The sequence below is a fragment of the Aquarana catesbeiana genome, linkage group LG04 (assembly GCF_042186555.1).
Source record: "Aquarana catesbeiana isolate 2022-GZ linkage group LG04, ASM4218655v1, whole genome shotgun sequence".
Classification (NCBI taxonomy): domain Eukaryota; kingdom Metazoa; phylum Chordata; class Amphibia; order Anura; family Ranidae; genus Aquarana; species Aquarana catesbeiana.
Window position 1 is genome coordinate 127,164,569 of NC_133327.1, and position 24,927 is coordinate 127,189,495.

General features: G+C 44.5%; 1 protein-coding gene across 8 annotated transcripts in view; it reads right to left on the reverse strand.

The window, feature by feature from the left end:
- LOC141139448 (thyroglobulin-like) overlaps positions 1-24,927 on the reverse strand; it is a 152,548-nt gene that overhangs the window by 26,814 nt on the left and 100,807 nt on the right. For 7 of the 8 annotated variants that reach the window (XM_073625534.1, XM_073625536.1, XM_073625540.1 and 4 more), the window contains 3 exons: positions 22,394-22,609; positions 21,361-21,576; positions 18,338-18,553 (listed from right to left, as the gene is read on the reverse strand). In XM_073625534.1, the coding sequence (XP_073481635.1) occupies positions 18,338-18,553; positions 21,361-21,576; positions 22,394-22,609 (648 nt within the window). The remainder of the gene's footprint in view (positions 1-18,337; positions 18,554-21,360; positions 21,577-22,393; positions 22,610-24,927) is intronic. The other variant, XM_073625539.1, reaches the window with a different exon arrangement.

The following is a 24,927-nucleotide window of genomic DNA, read 5'->3' on the forward strand; positions in this document are numbered from 1 at the left end:
TCCCCACTGCCCTCCATGCCACTGAATCTGCTGTCACTCTCACAGCAAGGCATAGTGCTAGAGCCTCAGCAGGAGTGGATGGGGGGCAGGAGCTCACAAACGTTTTAAGTTAACAAGCAGGTAATTGGTTGGTAGGACTGAGGCGGACCTAGAAATGAACCACCTGATTGTAGCTGGGGAGCTCCAACCTCTGTCCAAAACTGCTGTGCTTCATTCCCTCTGCTCTGCTCTGCAAAAAGTAGGACTGTGAAAGGGGGCTGTTATTGGAAGAGGGGAAGTTGATGTAAAAAGATCTGGGGATACTGAAATGAAGGGAGCAGCGTGTTTTAAGGGAGGGATGGTGTCTGTGATGTAAGGAGGGGGACTGTGATGTGAAAGGGTCTGTCATATAAAAGGACTGCAATGTTAATAGAGGGACATTATGTAAAGTTGGGACTGTGATGTGAAGAGGGGGGAGCTAAGGACACTGCTACAGAGCGGGGACTGTGATGTAAATTTGGGGACTGTGATGTAAATGGGAGCTGTAAAATGAAGAGGGGACTGTAATGTAAAGGAGAGGAGTTTGATGTAAAAGGGACTCTGAGGATACCAATATAAAGGAGAGGTCAGTGATGTAATGGGGGGGGGGGCTGGGATGTGAGGGGGGACTGAGGACACTGATGTAAACAGGTAAACGGGGGAAGAATTTGATGCGAAGGGAGGACTGTTATGTAAAGGGAGGGCTGTCATGTAAAGGAGGCACTGAAGATAATGTAAGATGGGCCTGTAATGTAAAGAAGGGGGTTTGCGATATAAAGAGGGAGGGATGGAGATGTGAAAGGGGGACAGTGGACACTGATAATAAGGGTGTGACTATGTGATGTGAAGGGAAATTGAACTGAGGGCACAGATGTAAAAAAAGGGGGGGGGGGCTGTGATATAAAGGGGGGCTGTGATGTGAAGGATTTGAGTCATAGAACAAAATAAAATTTGGACCTCTGCTGGAACTAAATTTTACTAAACGGCCTCTGTAAATTTAAATTCAATACCCCTCCAGTAGACCCTTTCATCAGTAAAATAAGAGCATCTGCAAAGCACGACCATGAAGCAGAGCTTGCATATACAGTATGTCACAAAAGTGAGTACACCCCTCACATTTTTGTAAATATTTTATTATATCTTTTCATATGACAACACTGAAGAAATTACACTTTGCTACAATGTAAAGTAGTGAGTGTACAGCTTGTATAACAGTATAAATTTGCTGCCCCCTCAAAATAACGCAACACGCAGCCATTGATTTCTAAATCACTGGCAACAAAACTGAGTACACTCCTAAGTGAAAATGTCCAAATTGGGCCCAATTAGCCATTTTACCTCCCGGGTGTCATGTGACTTTTTAGTGTTACAAGGTCTCAGATGTGAATGGGGAGCAGGTGTGTTAAATTTGGTGTTATCGCTCTCACTCTCTCATACTGATCACTGGAAGTTCAACATGGCACCTCATGACAAAGAACTCTCTGAGGATCTGAAAAAAAGAATTGTTGCTCTACATAAAGATAGCCTAGACTATAGGAAAATTGCCAAGACCCTGAAACTGAGCTGCAGCATGGTGGCCAAGAGCATACAGCAGTTTAACAGCACAGGTTCCACTCAAAACAAGCCTCGCTATGGTCAAACAAAGGAGTTGAGTGCACATGCTCAGCGTCATATCCAGAGGTTGTCTTTGGGAAATGGACATATGAGTGTTGCCAGCATTGCTGCAGAGGTTTAAGGGGTGGGGGGTCAGCCTGTCAGTGCTCGGACCATATGCCGCACACTGCATCAAATTGGTCTGCATGGCTGTCTTCCTAGAAGGAAGCCTCTTCTAAAGATGATGCACAGGAAAGCAACAGTTTTCTGAAGACAAGCAGACCACAGGACATAGATTACTGGAACCATGTCCTGTGGTCTGATGAGACCAAGATAAACTTATTTGATTCAGATGGTGTCAAGGATGTGTGGTGGCAACCAGTTGAAGAGTACAAAGACAAGTGTGTCTTGTCTACAGTCAAGCATGGTGGTGGGAGTGTCATGGTCTGGGCTGCATGAGTGCTGTCGGCACTGGGGAGCTATAGTTCATTGAGGGAACCATGAATGCCAACATGAATGCCAATGTGACATACTGAAGCAGAGCATGATCCCCTCTCTTTGGAGACTGGGCTGCAGGGCAGTATTCCAACATAATGACCCCAAACACACCTCCAAGACAACCACTGCCTTGCTAAAGAAGCTGAGGGTAAAGGTGATGGACTTGCCAAGCATGTCTCTAGACCTAAACCCTATTGAGCATCTGTGGGGCATCCTCAAACATAAGGTAGAGGAGCGCAAGGTCTCAACATCCATCAGCTCCGTGATATTGTCATGGAGGAGTGGAAGATGACTACAGTAGCAACCTGTTAAGCTCTGGTGAACTCCATGCCCAAGAGGGTTAAGGCAGTGCAGGAAAATAATGGTGGTCACACAAAATACTGACACTTTGGGCCCAATTTGAAGATTTTCACTTAGGGGTGTACTCACTTTTGTTGCCAGCGGTTTAAAAATTAATGTCTGTGTGTTGAGTTATTGTGAGGGGACAGCAAATTTACACTGTTATACAAGCTGTACACTCACTACTTTACATTGTAGCAAAGTGTAATTTCTTCAGTTTTGTCACATGAAAGGATATAATAAAGTATTTACAAAAATGTGAGGGGTGTACTCACTTTTGTGGGATACTATATGCTCAAACCACCATTTATTCTAACCTGTACCAATACATTGAGTTAATTTACTACTAAACTGTCTTGTGTCTATTTATTGGTGCTAATTCACAGTCAAGCTGAAGGTATCTATACTCGTTCTTATAAGTGCTTGCAGTAACTTTCATTTAACCAGGTGTGTCAGAGAGGCTGAGGGTGTTCTTGGAGCCAACGTGCAGATGCAGAATAGAGAACCCAAATTACCAAGCAGCCCCTGCAGGGGTAGCACTACACAAAGATGTAGAATTAATCTAAACTGTTTTTCCATGATTCCTAATTAAGTGAATAACTCACTCATTTATATCTATTGGCAGTCAGGAATCCTTATCTGAGGGGACTTGTTCCCTTAAGACTATCACCTTGGGTTGCTCTACTCAATATAAAATAAATGTTTTACAGGCAGAACTTTGTTGTATGTCTACCAAATGCACAGACAATTTAAACCTGTATTTCCTATGCTAATTTCAGAAGCTCATTTTCACTAGTCATATAAGCAGAGGCGGATTTCAGGAGGCACAAAGACACCTGTACACTTTTTGTTGACTGGGCTTGTACACCTAGAACCAAGCTGCTAGCATGTAGGCAGGAAGCCTACAGAAAAGTTAGTTAAGAAGTGGCTGGCCCAGGCTGGGGAAAAGAGTTAATATGTGTTCTGCTGTTCCTGAGCTTTTTGGACCCAACCTACCCACCTGTGATACAAATAAGTGGGAAGGCTGGGTTCAAGAGTCGTCGGCCTGCTCAAGAAGGAGATGGCTTGATTGCTGTGGGGGAGGACTGCTGTGCCTTGTAGTCCGTCAGAAGCACTGGGAGCCTGGGGATCATCTAGTCTTGGAGAGCACCATGACTGGACAGTCTATTAAGCAAGAGATAGTTGGGGAACACTTTGAAGTGTTTGTTCATGTTGAACTGTATTGCTGAAGCATTTCAGTAAAAGTTGCATCAACTATTTTAGGCTTGATCTGAGGTCATTTAAAGGGATGCATTATCGTTTCCATGCGTATGAAAGAACTTGGCACCAATATTTAAAAAGGGCCCAACATACATCCCTGGGAATTACAGACCAGTTAGCCTAACATCAATAGTATGCAAGCTCTTGAAGGGGATGGTAAGGGACTATATACAAGATTTTAGTAACGAGAATGGTATCAGTAGCAGTAATCAGCATGGATTCATGAAGAATCGTTCTTGCCAAACCAATCTATTAACCTTCTATGAGGAGGTGAGTTGCCATTTAGATAAAGGAAGGCCCGTAGACGTGGTGTATCTGGATTTTGCAAAAGCATTTGACACAGTTCCCCATAAACGTTCACTGTACAAAATAAGGTCCGTTGGCATGGACCATAGGGTGAGTACATGGATTGAAAACTGGCTACAGAGGGTGGTGATAAATGGGGAGTACTCGGAATGGTCAGAGGTGGGTAGTGGGTTCCCCCAGGATTCTGTGCTGGGACCAATCCTATTTATTTTGTTCATAAACGACCTGAAGGATGGGTTAAACAGTTCAATCTCTGTATTTGCGGACGATACTAAGCTAAGCAGGGCAATAACTTCTCTGCAGGATGTGGAAACCTCTGAAAGATTTGAACAAATTAATGGGGTGGGCAACTACATTGTAAATGAGGTTTAATGTAGAAAAATGTAAAATACAGGGGGTCCCCGGGTTACGAACAGGATAGGGACTGTAGGTTTGTTCTTAAGTCGAATTTGTTTGTAAGTCGGAACAGTACCTTTTTTAAGTGCAAATCTAGTCTCAGAGACAGGATGTAAACCCAAATCAACAGAGAAAGGCAACCGGATGGCTGGGGTGGCATGGTTAGTTCAAATATGTTTTGTTTCTTTTATTTTTTTACTTTTTAATCACTTTTTTTTATTTGTATTTATTTGTAGCTTGTCGTTTACTTTTTTTTATTTTTGTATAATTTTCTTATTTTTAATATTATTTTTCTTATTCTTTACATTTTTTAATTTTTTTTTTAATTTTATTAATTTAATTATTACTGTATTTCTTATTTTTATTTTTTTTATCAATTTTTTTTTCACTTAACTTTATTGCTATCACACAGGAGGAAACAATTCCCTGTGTGATAGCAATTGGAGGTGACAGGTTCTCTTTATTGACCCTGTCACTTCCAAAACAGGAGTCCAGGATCGCAGCTGAGCACAGCTCTCCCCTCTCACTATTTTCATGGCAGCAGCAACAGGAGACTGCAGAGAGGTACACTGTATGGCACAGCAGGGAGATGGATGGTGAAAGCAGCCATCAGAGGCCAGGCAGGCCGGCCGGCCGGCCGGCCGGCCGCGGTGCACCATCGCGGGGCAGCGGCGTAGGAAAGACCGGGGATCGTGGAGGCTTCGTAGGCCGCACAAGGCCTCGGCCACGACGGGCAGTTTCAGCGGCCTGGCAAGCCACCGGACCATACCAGGCCTGTGGATGGGCAGGCAGGAGGACGAAGGGGACCCGCAGCCAAGACAGGAACGGAGGAAAGGCTCAGGAGAGGAAGATTCGGCCAGCAGTGACGTCATTCGGGCCCCGTTCGTAAGTAGGGGTCGTTCGTAAGTCGGATGTTCGTAAGTCGGGGACCCCCTGTAATGGGGTGGCAAAAATATGGATGTAATCTATACACTGGGGGGAGAACCTCTGGGGGAATCTAGGATGGAAAAGGACCTGGGGGTCCTAGTAGATGATAGGCTCAGCACTGGCATGCAATGCCAAGCTGCTGCTAACAAAGCAAACAGAATATTGGCATGCATTAAAAAGGGGATCAACTCCAGAGGTAAAACGATAATTCTCCCACTCTACAAGACTCTGGTCCGGCCGCTCCTAGAGTATGCTGTCCAGTTCTGGGCACCAGTCCTCAGGAAGGATGTACTGGAAATGGAGCGAGTACAAAGAAGGGCAACAAAGCTAGGGTCTGGAGGATATTAGTTATGAGGAAAGGTTGGGTACACTGAACTTATTCTCTCTGGAGAAGAGATGCTTGAGAGGGGATATGATTTCAATGTATAAATACCGTGCTGGTGACCCCACAATAGGAATAAAACTTTTTTGGGGAAGGGAGATTAACAAGACACGTGGTCACTCATTAAAATTAGAAGAAAAGAGGTTTAACCTTAAACTAAGTAGAGGGTTCTTTACTGTAAGTATGCAAGTATGTGGAATTCGCTTCCACAGTCGGTGGTCTCAGCGGGGAGCATCGATAATTTCAAAAAACTATTAGATAAGCACCCGGATGACCGCAACATACAGGGATATACAATGTAATACTGACATATAACCACACACATAGGTTGGACTTGATGGACTTGTGTCTTTTTTCAACCTCACCTACTATGTAAGTACTAGGGTTAGTAAAGCACATGCGGGGTATGAAGCAAAGCTACTAGAAAAAGTCTACTCAACAAGACAAACAGGAGGAGTAATGCAGTTGCTAGTGCTAGTGAGCGGTACACTGCAGCTGGTCATAAAGTGTGGTACCCGGTGCAGGGGATGGGTACTCATGGTATGGAGGGGGTTAGTGATCTGGCACTAGTGGTCAGTTTCCGAAAGCAACCGGGATTGAACCCGCGTTTATGGAGACCCGTTTTTTTTTTTTTTAAGCCCGTGGTGTGTGAACACACTCCACGCGGTGCAAAAAAAAAAAGTACACACCAAAAAGTAAAAACACAAAATGTCCTCTGAAGAGATAGGACCCTAGCCCTGATCCCCATATCTATTGGCAGTCAGGCTCCAGACAGGTACTGGGGGAACTTCACATGGTCCATCTGGCTGAAACCAGACAGACCTCATTCGCTGGGAGTTCTACCAAAACAGACCAACCCAAGTGCTAGGTGGGGCTCCACTGAAGGGAGACCCTATGAGAGAGGGCGAACCAAGTCAGAATTCCATGTCCACCCCCTCCCAAGACTTTCAGGGCAGGCCTTAGGACCTGTCAGAAACCATGAATCAGACCGAGACAGAAGTACAGTTAATCACACTTGTTTATTAATAATAAAAAGGTAAACAGAGTAAGCGTAGTCAATACATAGCCAGAGTTCAGTAACCAGATCAGGTAGTCAGCCAATGCCAATGTCAGAGAGCCAGAGATCAACGTAGTAGTACAGCAAGCAGGATCAGGAGCCAGAAGGGACTTCAGCCGAGCAAGTCCTCAACAGGAACGCAGGAGAAAGTCTCAGAGATGTGACCAAAGGCGAAGGCAGAGGTGAAGTGAGCTGGACGGCTTTAAGTAGCCAAGACTGATGAGCAGATCATCAACAGCTGAGTCACTGTGGAGAGAAAGGAGCTGGCAATTAGCCGACAGCTGAGCGGCCAGCTCATAGAAGAAAGGGCTGAGCCCAGCCCTGACAGTACCCCCTCCTCAACGACCCCTCCCCTCGGAGGACCACCGGGCTTGAGGGGAAAAAGTCTATGGAAATCACAGAGGAGGACAGGGGCAGGATGGGACCCAAGAGCGTACCCCCGGACTGTACCCCCTCCAATGCACTAGGTACTGTATGCGCCCACGGAACCTACGGGAGTCAACAATGGATTGTACTTGATACTCCTCATTAGGGATGAGACGAACACCCCCGGTTCGGTTCGCACCAGAACCTACGGACGGACCGGAAATTTGCACGAACTTTAGAACCCCATTGAAGTGTATGGGACTCGAACGTTCAAAATCAAAAGTGCTAATTTTAAAGGCTAATTTGCATGGTATTGTCCCAAAATGAGATTTGGGGACCCGGGTCCTGCCCCAGGGGACATGTATCAATGCAAAAAAAAGTTTTAAAAACTGACGTTTTTTCGGGAGCAGTGATTTTAATTATTTAATTAATAATTAAAGTGAAAAAAAAGTGAAATGTTCCTTTAAATATCCTACCTGGGGGGTGTCTATAGTATGCCTGTAAAGTGGCGCGTGTTTCCCGTGCTTAAAACAGTCCCTGCACAAAATGACATTTTTAAAGGAATAAAAGTCATTTAAAACTGCTTGCGGCTTTAATGTAATGTCAGGTCCCGGCAATATGGATGAAAATCAGTGAGACAAACGGCATGGGTACCCCCCACCTCCCAGTCAATTACCAGGCCCTTTGGGTCTTGTATGGATATTAAGGGGAACCCCGCACCCAAATTAAAAAAAGGACCCTATATACTCTGAACAACAGTATACAGGCGGTGCAAACAAGACAAGGACTGTAGGTTTGTTGTTAAGTAGAATCTGTTTGTAATTTTGAACTGGTACATTTTTAAAGTGTAGCTCCAGCCAAAAAATCTATTTTAAGCTTTTTGGTAAACATAGGGAAGGGTTATCACCCCTGTGACATTTGTTTTGCTGTCTGTGCACCTCTTCAGAAGATTTCGCCTCACTTTCTGTCCCAATGACAAATGTTTTTTGACAATTTGGGGTTTTTAGTGAAACAAGGATTGGTGATAAAGCATCAGTGGAGAGGAGACACGTTTTTCCCATATTAACTCTTACAGGAGAGAATTTCCCTTCCTAGGGGTAGAATTCATCTCACTTCCTGTTGTCTCCTTCCGTTTGCAAGTAGGAGTCGTTTGTAAGTTGGATGTTTGAAAGTAGGGGCCTGCCCTATATACTCTGCAGAAATTGGGGCCTTAGGTGTTGGTGTTGCCACAACACTGTAAGCCCACACAGTTACTCTTGGTGGGCGCAGGAACGGGCCCTGCTGTGAAATATTAGATCAAGAATTGTAATTACATGCCCCTGTTGAACAGGGTAAGAAAAATTGGGCCTTTGGTGGTGGTGGTGCTACAACACTGTAAGTCCTCACAGTTACTCTTGGTGGGCGCAGAAACGGGCCCTGCTGTGAAATATTAGATCAAGAATTGTAATTACATGCACCTGTTGAACAGGGGCAGAAAAATTGGGCCTTTGGTAGTGGTGGTGCTGGTGCCACAACACCGTAAGTCCTCACAGTTACTCTTGGTGGGCGCAGAAACGGACCCTGCTGTGAAATATTAGATCAAGAATTGTAATTGCATGTCCCTGTTGAACAGGGGCAGAACATCTGGGCCTTAGGCACTGGTGCTGGTGCCCCAACACTGCAACCCCTCACAGATACTCTAGTTGGAGCGCAGGAACGAGCCCTGCTTCAAAGTATTGCACCAAAAATTTTAATTACACGCCCCTATTAAACAGGGGCTGAAAAATTGGGCCTTAGGCACTGGTGGCAGCGCCCAGAATCAAAAATATTCTTACAAGTTATCAGCATGATCATTGAGGAGGAAGAGGATAGTCACTCAGCATAACAGGATAGACACTCAGCATCAGCATAGGCAGTCTTGAAGAGATCTGACATTTCAAAAAAAATTATTCGGTTACATCAGCATCAGGTGCCTGATAGCTGGTGGTGATCCAAGACTGATTCATTTTTATGAAGGTCAGTCAATCGACCGAGGCAGTGGACAGGCGCACCCTGTGATTAGTTACAAAGCCTCTAGCAGCACTGAATGTGTGTTCCGAAAGAACGCTGGATGCAGGACAGGCCAGTAGCTCAATTGCATACTGTGAAAGCTCTGGCCAGTGATCCATCTTCAAGACCCAGTAACCCAGAGGATTCTCGGTATGAAAGGTGTCCAAGTCAGATCTTGCCTCTAGGTATTCCTGCACCATGTAAAACAGACGTTGGCGATGGTTGCTAGAACCGATCATACCTTGGGGATGCGGACTAAAAAATTGTCTGAATGCATCAGTCAGACGGCCACCTTCTCCACCATTCCTTCTTTGACTGACCGAAGCCTCAGCTGCACGTTGTCCAGGAACAGGAGTTTGTAACCTCCCAGTCTCTGGGAACGCACTGCACAGACCTTTCTGCAAGGCCTCCCGAAGATGTTTCATCCTCTGCTCCCTCTGCGATGGCAAGATAAGGTTCGCAACCTTACCCTTGTAACGTGGATCAAGGAGGGTTGCCAGCCAGTAACGATCCCTCTCCTTGATACCAAGAATACGAGGATCCTTCCGCAGGCTTTGCAGGATCAGGGAGGCCATGCAGCGTAGGTTTGCTGAGGCATTCTGTCCGGAGTCCTCTGGGTCACTAAGGACGACATGATCGGCAGCCACCTCCTCCCAGCCACGTACAAGTCTATGGTTTTCTTGGGACTGTAAATGATCCCTTGAAGACTGCTGCTGATGCTGAGTGCCATGCTCCACCTCCATACTGACACAATCCCCCTCCTCCTCCTCGTCCTCTTTCTGTGTAATTGGCGGGCACACAGGAACACTGTCTGGATAAAGGGGGCCTTGAGAGGTAAGGAAGTCCTCTTCTTCCTGCCTCTGTTCTGCCTCAAGTGCCCTGTCCATTATTCCACGCAGCGTGTGCTCCAACAGGTGGACAAGGGGGACAGTGTCACTGATGCATGCACTGTCACTGCTCACCATCCTTGTGGCCTCCTCAAATGGTGACAGGACAGTGCATGCATCCCTGATCATGCAAAAGGAAACAAATTGCGCTAAAGAGTGTAAAAGGAATGAGCTGCGACTAAAGTGTTATACGACACTAAGCAGAAACAAAAAAACAAAAAGTCGCGCTAAATAATGAGACTGGTAAAGCGATATGGTATGAGCCCCCAATGGTAAATGCCAATAAAACACACTGGGTACATATAAATAATACAAAACTGAGTGCACTCAACTAAATAAAGCGAAGTGAATAGAGCATCAAACATATGCAAATACAAAAATACCACAATATAAATAAGTGATAAAAAGTTGTCCAAGTGACTGAATTGTAAAATATGAATTACTCCATAGTGAAAGGGAAATCAATCCATGGTTAAAGGAAAGAACAAAAACATAAGTGTAAGTCCATATAAAACTGGTGATGGTCAAAAATTGATGTGCCGTGAAGTTCCACACTAAAGTGACAGGTGAAAAATTTCCTCCACCACAAAGGACTGCCGCTTACCAGAAGTCAGTGGTCCCTTATTACAGGGGACCGAACAGATGGCTGCAACCCCAGCCTGGGATCTCACTGGCATGCACTGGGTTCCTCAGCAACAATGTAAACAGTCCGTAGATGGATCGATATAGTGGATAATGCATTGACCATGAAAAAATAAAAAGCCTCACATAGCGTAAATCCTTACATTTATTGAAGTTTAAAAGAAGACAATTGAACACTTACAGAACGGTGAACAATGGTAGGCGAATAGAACATAAAATAGCGAGCTGTCCGGCCTCCAAACAGCCCGTACCTTCCGGGACTGATCGTACAGCGGTGACGTCAGAACATAGCTCCTCCTCCCAATGTCATTTCGTCACTAGCGGACGTGGTCACGGGATGACGTCCGCTAGTGACAAAACGACGTAGGGAGTACCATCATCGGAGCCTTCAAAACGCTGGGCATCCTCCTGGAGCATGTACCCAACACTGTGGACAAACAGTTCGGGAGGCTCCTCAGGAGGACATGGTGGGGCTAGGGAAGGAGTGACTGATGCCATTGAGCCGAGGGAAGAGGCCGCATTGGCAGTGCTTTGCCAGACAACGTACCCTGAGCCTGAGTGAGAGAGGATGAGAATGATGAGGACAGCTTGGTCATCCACTCTACCAAGTCTTCCGCATGCTGCGGCTCAACACGGCCAGCTGCCGAAAAAATGGACAAGCGTGTCCCACGGCCACCTGCTGATAAGGATGCATCGTCTCCATGACCAGGACTCTTGCCTATAGACACAGAGCCTGCTTGCCCTCTTTTATTGGCTTGTGACTGTCTGCCTCTCCTTGTTGGCCTTCCAGACATACTAATGGCCTGCACTGTAGTGAGATGTAGCTGCACAAAACTGGGATGTATATATATATAGATTATACAGCAGATAGCAGAATGCTTACCTGTAGTATTAATAGGATCAGAAGAAGCACACGAGCACTTATCTTCAGGTAGCTATAGGTGCAACTGTGCAGGGTACACAGTACACTAACTGTAAATACTTCAAGAGCCTGCCTGTGCTATTAATAGGATCAGAAGAAGAACACAAGCACTTGTCCACAGGTAGCTATAGGTGCAACTGTGCAGGGTACACAGTACACTAACTGTAAATACTGTAAAAACACCTGCCTGCCTGCAAGTATATTAGGAAGAGAATAACAGGAACAAATGTAGCTAAACTGAATACAGTATATATATATATCTAGATATATATGATATATATATACACACACACACACACACACAACACCTGGGATGTGTATATATATATATATATATATATATACATATATATATATATATATATATATATATATATATATATATATATACACACACACACAATACACTGTAAGTGCAGCTAACTGACTCGACCTGCTTACTCTATCTAACTTAAATCAAATGACACTGTCTCTGTCTATCTATCTCTCTCCGCCGCCACAACACAATACACAAGGCCTCCACGCAGGCGGCCTTATATAGTGTGGGGCGTGTACTAAACCCCCTGAGCTATAATTGGACAAAACCACCCTTGCTTTGGCCAATTACGGCTCTCTGTACACATGGCGCTGTGATTGGCCAAGCAGGCGGGTCATAGTGCATGCTTGGCCAATCATCAGCCAGCAATACACTGCGATGCCACAGTGAATTATGGACTGTGACACACCACTCAAATTTGGTGCGAACGGCCCATAACGTTCGCAATTTGACGAACGGTCGAACAGGTGATGTTCGAGTCAAACATGGGTTCGACTCAAACTTGAAGCTCATCCCTACTCCTCATGGTTCTCAACCTGTATAGGATGAGGACGTGGCACGGAGGTGGTAAAGCGGTTGCAGACCAAAGGTTTCAATAAGGAGACATGAAACACATTAGAGATGCGCATACTAGGAGGAAGGTCCAACATGTAAGCCACTGGGTTAATCCTGCGAAGGCTACAGAAAGGCCCAATAAACCAAGGTGCGAACTTCAAAGAAGGAACACGAAGTTGGAGATTGCAAGACGACAGCCAGACTCTGTCCCCAACCTGGTAGAAAGGCGCAGGCAGGCGTCTGCGGTCAGTATGGAGTCTGTACCTACCGTTAGCATGTTGCAAAGCCTCCTGGACTTGTGCCCATTGGAACGAAGGCCACGGAGATGCTCCTCTAATGCAGGAATACTCTGCGGAACAAACGAGGCAGGCAACACGGAAGGTTGGAAACCATAGTTCGCCATAAATGGGTACAAACGGGAAGCTGAATTCAAGGCACTATTGTGAGCTAACTCCGCCCACGGTAAGAGGTCTGACCAGTTGTTATGATGGTCAGAAATATAGCAATGTAAGAATTGCTCCAAGCGCTGATTGGCTCGTTCTGCGGCCCCATTAGACTGCGGGTGATACGCAGAGGAGAAAGCAAGCTGAATACCCAACTGTGCACAAAAGGCTCACCAGAATCGGGACACAAACTGACTACCCCTGTCTGAGACAATCACCTTGGGTAGCCCATGTAAGCAGAAGATCTCCCGAGCAAAAATAGAAGCCAGTTCCTTAGAATTAGGCAACTTCTTGAGTGGAATACAATGCAACATTTTTGAGAACCAGTCAACCACCATAAGGATAACTGTGTTGCCCTGGGAGTTGGGTAACTGCACAATGAAATCCATAGACAGGTGGGTCCAGGGCCTCTCTCCATTGGGTATGGGTTGTAGGAGGCCCACTGGAAGGTGTCGTGGAGTCTTACTCTGAGCATACACGGAACAGGCAGCTATGAAGGCAGTTACATCAGCACGTAGACTAGGCCACCTGAATTGTTGGGAAATGGCCCAAAAGAGTTGAATCTTCCCAGGGTGGCCAGCAGCCTTGGGAGAATGGTGAGTCTGGAGCACAGCAGAACAGAGACTCTCAGGAACAAAGCAACGGTCACAAGGTTTCTCAGGAGCAGCATCGACCTGAGCAGCAAGAATTTGGTCAGCCAAAGGAGAAGTAAGACTGGTGCGAACCGTAGCCAGAATACGATCAGGAGGAATCACAGGAACCGGAGCCGACTCCATCTTGGAAGTAGAGGAAAATTGTCGTGACAAGGCGTCAGCCCTTACATTCTTAGTACCGGGTAAGAATGAGACAATGTAATTAAAACTCAACAAGAAAAGAACCTGTCGCGCCCTTCTGGGAGAGAGGCGCTTAGCCTCAGACAAGAATGTGAGATTCTTATGGTCAGTAAGAACGAGAACCGGCACAGTGGTACCCTTAAGGAGATGTCTCCATTCTTTTAGGGCTAAAATGATCGCCAACAGCTCTCTGTCACCAATCTCGTAATTGCACTCTGCCGGTGACAATTTCTTGGAAAAGTAGCCACATGGATGCATAGCGCACTCAGAGTTAGGATGTTGAGACGGAAGGGTGCCAACTCCAGTCTCAGAAGCATCAACTTCTAGAATAAAAGGCAACGTAGGATCAGGGTGTGCCAACACAGGAGCAGAAACAAAGGCAGCCTTGAGACTCTCAAAGGCCTTAATGGACTCCGGAGACCAACTCTGTGGGTTGCCGTCTTTCCTGGTCATATCAGTCAGGGGCTTGACCAGAGACGAGAAGTTACGAATAAACTTCCGATAATAGCCAAGCCAAGAAAACGCTGCAGAGGACGTAAACCCACGGGTCGAGGCCACTGTAGGACTGCTGAAACTTTCGCTGGGTCCATCGAAAAACCAGCAGTGGAAATGACATAGCCCAGGAATTTAACCTGTTTACAATGGAATTTGCACTTTTCCAATTTACAATAGAGATTGTTCTCTCTTAGTCTCTGAAGCACACAACAGACATCTGTGTGGTGGCTCTCCAGGGACTTGGAAAATATGAGGATATCGTCAAAATAAAGCACCACAAATAACTGCAACAAGTCTCGGAGGACATCGTTAATGAACTCCTGGAAAACTGCCGGAGCATTACAAAGGCCAAAAGGCATTACGAGATACTCATAATGAACTGATCTTGTAGTAAACACAGTTTTCCACTCATCGCGCTCCTTAATCCTGATGAGATTGTATGCCCCTCTCAAATCAAGCTTCGTGAAAAACGTTGCTCTCTTGAGGCGGTCAAATAACTATGTAATCAACGGAATGGGATAGGCATTCTTAATCGTGAAACGATTGAGACCCCTATAGTAGATACAAGGTCTCAGCACACCACTCTTCTTCTTCACAAAAAAGAAACCAGCACCAGCAGGAGACGAGGATTTGTGGATGAAACCTCGAAAAAGTGCATCTGCAACATACTCCTCCATGACCTTATCCTCCAAGACCGACAAAGTGTAAACCCGGCCACGAGGGGGTATGGCACCAGGTTGAAGGTCAATTGCGCAATTATACTATTCGTGTGGAGGCAAAGTAACAGCTTGACCTTTGTCAAAGACATCGCTAAAATGGCGGTACTGCTCCGGGAGGAAGGAGAGTGAAGAGGTGCACAGGACCTTGGCTACCTTCTGGAAGCATCTCTCACTGCATTGTGGCGACCAGGACAGAACCTCAGCACGGAGCCAATCAAAAGAAGGGTTGTGCCTCTGTAACCAAGGATAACCAATAACCAACAGAAACTTAGATGAGGAAATAACTTGGAATTGGATTATCTCATGGTGAAGGCCCCTGGACAATGGAACAGTTTCATGAGTCATATGGGCAGGCGGTAGAGGTGGCCATGGACAATGGAACAGTTTCATGAGTCATATGGGCAGGCGGTTGAGGTCTCCTGTCAAGAGCCTCAATGGCAAGTGGAGTGTCATGCAGCTGCAGCAGAATTGAGTGCTTCGATACAAAAGCAGCATCAATGAACAGGCCCGCAGCCCCAGAGTTGATTAGAGCCTTTATCTCGGAGGATGACTCAGCCCAAGACAGGGTAACCGAAATCGGGGGCTTATCTTTCTGGGAAACTGGAGACGAAACAACGCCACCTAAGGTTTGTCCGTGACAGGACCTCAAGGTTTGGGCGTTCCCTGGATGGGTAGGACAAGACTTCAAAAAGTGACCAGCCTGGCCACAATAAAGGCACAATCTCTTCCTCCTCCTAAGGGCTCTCTCATCTGCCGAGAGACGCGTGAAGCCCAAGTGCATGGGTTCATCTTCACAGACCGACTCTGTACCAGGAGACATGGGAGGTGAGCGAGGCAAGGCTGGGACTGCAAAGCTCGGAGATAAATGTACAGGAGGCTTGCGCCAGTGCTCCTTAAAAGAGAGTCTTTCTCTGAGTCTGGAGTCAATGAGGATGGCAAATGTGATCAACCTTTCCAGCTCAGTGGGTATATTTCGGGCTGCTATCTCATCCTTGATGTTATCCGAGAGACCATGAGAGAAGGCAGCCACGAGGGCCTCATTGTTCCAAGCAACCTCTGCTGCCAGAGTACGGAATTCAATGGCATATTCGTCAACAGTTCTCGTACTCTGTTTGATGGACATGAGGATCTTGGCAGCAGAAGCGGAGCATGCGGAAACGTCAAATACGCTTTTGAAGGAAGCCACAAATTCTGGGTAACTCAGTACCACGGGTTTTTGCGTTTCCCATAGAGGGTTTGCCCAGGCCAAGGCTCTCTCAGAAAGCAAAGATATAAGGAAACCTACTTTGCTTCTATACGTGGGAAACGCCTGGGGCAGCATCTCAAAGTATATCTCAACCTGGTTGAGAAACCCTCTGCATTGAACTGGATCACCCCCAAATCGCTGGGGAAGCGGCGCGGAACCAGACATGCCTCTTATATAAGGTAATACTCGGGGCGGGTGCCTGCACATTGAATGGAGCAGCAGCAGGGTCGGCCTGCAACACAGGTTGTACCGAAGCAGCCATAGTGGAAGATTCCATGTGAGCCGTGCGACTCAGGAGCGTTTGTAACGCCAAGGCAAACTGATCCATGTGGTGATCCTGGTCATCCAATCTGGAAAAAATATTACCAGCAAGTGGACTGCCTGCATCTTCTGAATTCATGGCCTTTACCTACTGTCAGAAACCATGAATCAGACCGAGACAGAAGTACAGTTAATCACACTTGTTTAATAATAATAAAAAGGTAAACAGAGTAAGCGTAGTCAATACATAGCTAGAGTTCAGTAACCAGATTGGGTAGTCAGCGAATGTCAATGTCAGAGAGCCAGAGATCAACGTAGTAGTACAGCAAGCAGGATCAGGAGCCAGAAGGGACGTCAGCCGAGCAAGTCTTCAACAGAAATGCAGGAGAAAGTCTCAGAGATGTGACCAAAGGCGAAGGCAGAGGTGAAGTGAGCTGGACGGCTTTAAGTAGCCAGGACTGACGAGCAGGTCATCAACAGCTGAGTCACTGTGGAGAGAAAGGAGCTGGCAATTAGCCGACAGCTGATCGGCCAGCTCAGAGAAGGAAGGGCTGAGCCTAGCCCTGACAGGACCTACATCCTACCAGTCAGACGTGACAAAAACATGTACACCAATCAACAAAAAACAAGAAAGCGACAAACACTTCAAACAGACAAAAAAAGTGGGGAAAAGGTAAGTGGAGAAACTGCATAGTGCCATTGTGCATTACAATGGCCGACCCTTCGGCCAGGAATAAAAAATTCTTCTGGTCCTAGCCAAAAGGCTCGGTCCAAGAGGCGGGTATGAAAAAAGTGTGGAAGTGCAGTGACCTTGGTGGCAAAATTCAAAGTGACCCTCACTCACAGTGAAATTACGCCACCCCTGGAATGCCATTTCAGGGGCACATGCACCAGTGCAGCTCCCATCCCCACCAGATGCACCCTTCCGGCTTTCTCCAGAAGAACCTACTCCCGGCCTCCAAGTTCGTTAGGATGCTCCGGTTTCGTTTCCTGCCGATACTAACCTTCTAGGTACCATTAAACCAGTGGATTTGCATAGCCGCCACCCCAACCTCCACCATAGTCGGGATAGTAGAACATCAACTTCACTTGACAACTGATAAAAACAGATATTACACTTGATCTTAGCCAAAAGGTGTTATGGAGACCCGTAGCCTGGCCACATGGTATGAGAAGGAGTTAACAAGTGCACTTATGGGGTCTGTGCTATGGGCACAGCGGTACCTCATTATGTCACTGGGAGTGACGTGGCAGATGTATTCTGAACTGTTGAAGAGGGCATGGGCTCAGTGGTGTCCCTACTAAATGCAACATACATCAGGCAACAGTGTGTAGTGACATAAGACAGCACTATTCAGAGGAACGCTGTACTTTTATTACTGTGCACAGTGGCACTACTCATCTCTAAGTGAGGGAACTGCCTTAAGGTTTCATTTTCATATGACCGCAGCCCGCACCTGGTCTCAGGTATTGATGAGCATGTGCACAGCAAAAGGTACCCCTACGTGCAGGGTGAGTGGTGTCGCCCACAAGTAGAATAGGGTTATAGTGTAATGATACAGAGTGGGAAAACTGTCTCTTTAATCTTTCCACCCTCAGCACTGGCATGCGTAATGTGGCTTCTGATCTTGTGATTCTAAGGCTAGAGGTACCACAGGGGTACGTAGGACAAGAATATGGCCTTTTGAAGAAAGAAGTATAAATGTGATCTTGCCTGCAAGACAATAGCTTGCTTTTCTTAGTCCGCACTCACCAAAGACCTCTCCTGAGTCAATCCATATGAAGATGTAAATAAATGAATATATTTATGACAAAATTTTGCAGAGAAGTTGTAGAACTGAGTCTTACCGTGTTTTTTACATGTAGCTGGTGTTTCTCCAGGTGGTGTTTTTGTTCCAGCAATCTCTTCACCAATCGCATTAACACACCAGCAATACCCAGTGCTGCCATGACACTGCTGTGGTTGGTAATTGCCCTTTTCATCACACTGAGGAACAAAACGACCTGGCACTAACTCGTCTCCTCCCAGAGCTACCTGACGTTCCTTCAAGCATTTTGGAAAGTCTGTTAACATATACAGGAAAGACCAGAGATTACAGAGAACACACACGTAAGTGTTTACATGTTCGGAAACAATAGCAATGTAATAAGGTAATAAGGATCCTGCTTTACTACTGTGAAAATGTATTAAGGTATATCTAAACCTTCTGTAATATCTGTGTACTTTTAAAAAGTAAATCATTTTTTTAATACACATTGATTAAAATTAACCGCTTGCAGCCTGGGCCAATTTTAACATTTTTCACATTCATGTCAAAATCAGGATTTATTTCCTAGAAAATTACTTAGAACCCCCAAACATGTATATTCTAAAAGCAGAGGAACCAGAGAATAAAGTGGTGGGTGCAATTTTTCATGTCACAATATTTGCGTGGCCAAATCAAACACAAATTTTCAGGACAGAATACACTTATATGAATTTTAGTGCACACAAACACAATACCCAAATTTTTGGTAAAATATAAAATATGATCCGTCTAGTAAATAGACACCAAACATGTCAAGATGTAAAACCGTGCATGCCTGTGAAATGGCAACAAACTACAGCACCTAAAATTATACATAGGCGACTCTTTTTGTTTTTCAAATTCATTGCTATCACAATGGATGAACAACACCCCTTGTTACAGCTTGGGCAGTGACAGGTACTCTTTATAGAGAGATCAAGGAGTCCAATAGAGCCCTATTCTCTCCTCAGCCCTTCAAGACAGCTGGATCAGGGAAACACAAGGAAACCTGAAGTGATGAAATCCTTGTCACTTTCAAATTCGTTTTGTCACAGAGGAGAGGGAGGAATAGATGTTCCTCTTTTTTCTCTGTGGGCAGCTGACCCGAATGCTTGTTGGGCTCCATGGTGAAGCAGGAGACCCAGGGAAGTGGTGGCGGGCGGCGACGAGAGGGGGGCTTCTGTGTAAGCCCTGTAAAAGTGATAGGGAGGCTGTAGAGATACTCAAATCACTTTTACATGCTGAGAGATTGGCAGGAGCTGGTGGCAAGTCGGGGGGATCCTACAGGCCCCATTCACACCGCAGTGTTTTTGTAGCTTGATGCTCTAGAATGTAGTGTCTGTTCACACCAGAATGTAGTGTTGCTTGAATCTTGCAGCTTGAAAATGTACAAGCTTCAAGCATTTTTTGGCCCCACTGAAAACATCTGAAAACATACAAAATCGTTCAAAAATGCACACATCGCACATTTTTCATTCTCTAAATACTAGCTTTCCATTAGCTAAAAAAATAAAAGAAACACTCAGGCAAAAATGCACAAAGAGTGAAACAAAGAGAGAAACAGGATCCGAAGTGCTGAGTTCAGACGTGCCAACAGCCAAACTCCCCTGGATGCAGAGCACAGAATGGACTAATCGTGGATGGTAAGCTGCTGCTGTGGGGATTTACTATCTGCTGCTAGGCATAAGCCAAACACCCCCTGTTCGGTTCGCAGCAGAACATGCAAACAGACAAAAAATTTGTATGAACATGCAAACACCGTTAAGGTCTATGGGACACGAACGTGAAAAATCAAAAGTATTAATTTTAAAGGCTTATATGCAAGTTATTGCCATGTAAAGTGTTTGGGGACCTGAGTACTGCCCCAGGGGACATGTATTAATGCAAAAAAAAGTTTTTAAAATGGTAGTTTTTTCAGGAGCAGTGATTTTAATAATGCTTAAAGTAAACCAATAAAAATGAAATATTCTTGTAAATATCATGCCTGGGGGTCCCCTTAGTCTGCCTGCAAAGTAGCACATCAAAATTACATTTCTAAAGGAAAAAATGTCATTTAAAATTGCTTGCAGCTGTAATGTATTTCTGGATCCTGGCAATATACATTAAAAAATCATTGAAAAAAACAGCGTTGGCCCCCCTGCCCCCCAGTCCATTACCAGTCCCTTTGGGTCTGGTATGGATATTAAAGTGGTTGTAAACCCCTGCCAAAAAACAAAACAAAAAAAAAAAAACCTGCAAGACAAAGGCATAATGAGCTAGTAGTATACTAGCTCATTATGAATTATTTACCTTAGATCGAAGTATTGATGAGCATGTGCACAGCAAAAGGTACCCCTACATGCAGGGTGAGTGGCGTCGCCCACAAGCAGAATAGGGTTATAGTGTGGTGATACAGAGTGGGAAAACTGTCTCTTTAATCTTTCCACCCTCAGCACTGGCATGCATAATGTGGCTTCTGATCTTGTGATTCTAATGCCCCATACACACGATCATAAATTCCGTCAGAAAAAACTTGGATGGTTTTTCCGACGGAATTCCGCTCAAGCTTGCCTTGCATACACACGGTCACACAAAAGCTCTCTGAACTTTCGACCGTCAAGAACACGTACAACACTACGACGAGCCGAGAAAATGGAGTTCAATGCTTCCGAACATGCGTCAAATTGTTTCCGAGCATGCGTGCTTTTTGCGTGTCCGAGTTGTATACAGACGAACGCATTTTCGAATAAGAACTTTTTCCGACCAAAAAATAGAGAACCTGCACGCAATCTTTTGCTGGCTGGAATTCTGCCAGCAAAAGTCCAATGGAGCATACACACGGTCGGAATTTCTGACCAAAAGCTCACATCCGACTTATGCTGGCGGAATTTCTGATTGTGTGTATGGGGCATAAGGCTAGTGAGACCACAGGGGTATGTAGGACAAGAATTTGGCCTATGGAAGAAAGAAGTATAACTGTGATTTTGCCTGCAAGACAATAGCCTGCTTTTCTTAGCCCACACTCAAAGACCTCTCCTGAGTCAATCAATATGAAGCTATAAATAAATGAGTATTTTGCAGAGAAGTTGTAGAACTGAGTCTTACCATGTTTTTTACATGTAACTGGTGTTTTTCCAGGTGGTGTTTTTGTTCCAGCAATCTCTTCACCAATTGCATTAACACACCAGCAATACCCAGTGCTACCATGACACTGCTGTGGTTGGTAATTGCCCTTTTCATCACACTGAGGAACAAAACGACCCATCATTTTCTCGCCTCCTCCCAGAGCTACCTGACGTTCCTTCAAGCATTTTGTAAAGTCTGTCAACATATACAGGAAAGACCAGAGATTACAGAGAACACACACGTAAGTGTTTAAATGTCCAGAAACAATAGCAATGTAATAAGGTAATAAGGATCCTGCTTTACTACTGTGAAAATGTATTAAGGTATATCTAAACCTTCTGTAATATCTGTGTAATTTTAAAAAGTAAATCATTTTTTTAATACACACTGATTAAAATGAACCGCTTGCAGCCTGGGCCAATTTTAACATTTTTCACATACATGTCGAAATCAGGGTTATAGTGTAGTCATACAGAGTGGGAAAACCGTCTCCACCCTCAGCACTGGCATGCATAATGTGGCTTCTGATTTTGTTATTCTTATGCCCCGTACACAAGATCGGGACTATAAATGGGGCAGTAGCTAATAGCTTTCGTCTCTTAATTTATTCTGAGCATGCGTGGCACTTTGTGCATCGGATTTGTGTACACACGATCGGAATTTCCGACAACAGATTTTGTTGTCTGAAAATTTTATAGCCTGCTCTCAAACTTTGTGTGTAGGAAATTCCGATGGAAAATGTATGATGGAGCCCACACACGGTCGGAATTTCCGACAACAAGGTCCTATCACACATTTTCCGTCATAAGGCTAAAGAGACCACAGGAGTAGGTAGGACAAGAATTTGGCCTATGGAAGAAAGAAGTATAACTGTGATCTTGCCTGCGAGACAATAGCTTGCTTTTTTAGCCCACACTCACCAAAAGACCTCTCCTGAGTCAATCAATATGATGATGTAAATAAATGAATATATTTATGACAGAATTATACAGAGGAGTTGTAGAAGTCTTACCGTGTTTTTTACATGTAGCTGGTGTTTGTCCAGGTGGTGTTTTTGTTCCAGCAATCTCTTCACCAACTGCATTAACACACCAGCAGTACCCAGTGCTGCCATGGCACTGCTGTGGTTGGTAATTGCCCTCTTCATCACACTGAGGAACAAAACGACCCATCACTTTCTCATCTCCTCCCAGAGCTACCTGACGTTCCTTCAAGCATTTTGGAAAGTCTGTCAACATATATAGGAAAGACCAGAGATTACAGAGAACAGACACGTAAGTGTTTAAATGTCCAGAAACAATAGTAATGTAATAAGGATCCTGCTTTACTGCTGTGAAAATGTATTAAGTTGTATCTAAACCTTCTGTAATATCTGTGTACTTTTTAAAAAGTTAATTATTTTTTTAATACACACTGATTAAAACTAACCACTTGCAGCCTGGGCCAATTTTAGCCCTTTTCACATACATTGGATATAAAAAGTCCACACACCCCTGGAAAAATGTCAGGTTTCTGTGATGTAAAAAAAATGAGACAAAGATAAATCATTTCAGAACTTTTTCCATCTTTAATGTGACCTATAAATACCTAAATACAAAGCATCAAAGGGATCTCATTGTTAAAAGATATCAGTCAGAAGATGGATACAAAATAATTTCCAAGGCATTAGATATACCACAGAACACAGTGAAGACAGTCATCATCAAGTGGAGAAAATATGGCACAACAGTTACCAAGAACTGGACGTCCCTCCAAAATTGATAAAAAGACGAGAAGCAAACTGATCAGGGAGGCTGCCAAGAGGCCTACAGCAACATTAACCACCTCAATACTGGGCACTTACACCCCCTTTCTGCCCAGGCCATTTTTCAGATTTCAGCGCTGTCACACTTTGAATGACAATTGCACGGTCATGCTACACTGTAACCATGTGAAATTGTTATCATTTTTTTCACACAAATATAGCTTTATTTTGGTGATATTTAATCACTCCTGGGTTTTTTTATTTTTTTCTAATAAAAAAAAAAAAAAAAAATTTGAAAAAAACAATTTTTTCTTAGTTTCTGTCAGTAAAGTTTGTAAATAAGTAATTGTTCTCCTTCACTGATGGGCACTGATAGACTGAACTGATGGGCACTGATAAGATTGCACTTATGGGCACTGATGAGGCAGCACTTATGGGCACTGATTAGGTGGCACTGATGAGGAGACACGAATTTGCCACACTTATAGGCACTGATAGGTTGCACTGATATGTGGCACTGATAGGTGGCACTGATGGGTGGCACACGTGGGAACTGGGCACAGATAGTCGACACTGGTGGGCACAGATAGGGGGCAGTGTTGGGCACAGATAGGCAGCATAGTCTGGGCTATGGGGTAGAGTGGCAAGGCGGAAGCCTTTTTTTATAAAGAAAAACATCCCAGCCTGGCTAAATTTTGCAAAAAAAAAATCTTCATCTGAAGTCTCCCAAAGCATGTGAGAAAATGTGTTATGGTCTGATGAAACCAAGGTTGAACTTTTTGGACATAATTCCAAAAGAGTTGTTTGGCACAAAAACAACACTGCACATCACCAGAAGAACACCATACCCACAGTGAAGCATGGCGGTGGCATCATCATGCTTTGGGGCTGTTTTTCTTCAGCTGGAACAGGGGCCTTCGTTAAGGTAGAGGGAATTATGAACAATTCCAAATACCAGTCAATATTGGCACAAAACCTTCAGGCTTCTGCTAGAAAGCTAAACATGAAGAGGAATTTCATCTTTCAGCATGACAACGACCCAACGCATACATCCAAATCAACAAAGGAATGGCTTCACTAGGAGAAGATTAAAGTTTTGGAATTGCCCAGCCAGAGCCCAGACCTGAATACAATTGAAAATTTGTGGGGTGATCTAAGGGCTGTGCACAGGAGATGTCCTCACAATTTGACAGATTTGGAGTGTTTTTTCAAAGAAGAGTGGGCAAATATATAAGTCGAGATGTGCCATGCTGATAGACTCATACCCAAAAAGACTGAGTGCTGCAATAAAATCAAGGTGTTTCAACAAAGTATTAGTTTAAGGGTGTGTGCAGTTATGCAACCATATTATTTTATTTTTTTATTTTTACTTCCCTCCACCTAAAAGATTTAAGTTTGTTGTTCAACTGAGTTGTACAGCTTATACGTCACATTAAAGGTGGAAAAAGTTCTGAAATGATTTATCTTTGTCTCATTTTTTTCCATCACAGAAACCTGACATTTTAACAGGGGTATGTAGACTTTTTATATCCACTGTACATGTAGAAATCAGGATTTATTTACTAGAAAATTACTTAGAACCCCCAAACATATCTATTCCAAAAGCAGAGGAACTGGAGAATAAGGTGGTGGATGTTGCAATTTTTCATGTCACAATATTTGCGTGGCCAAATCAAACACAAATTTTCAGGACAAAATACACTTACATGAATTTTAGTGCACATGAACACAATACCCAATTTTTTGGTAAAATATGATGTTACGTCTAGTAAATAGACACCAAACATGTAAAGATTTAAAAC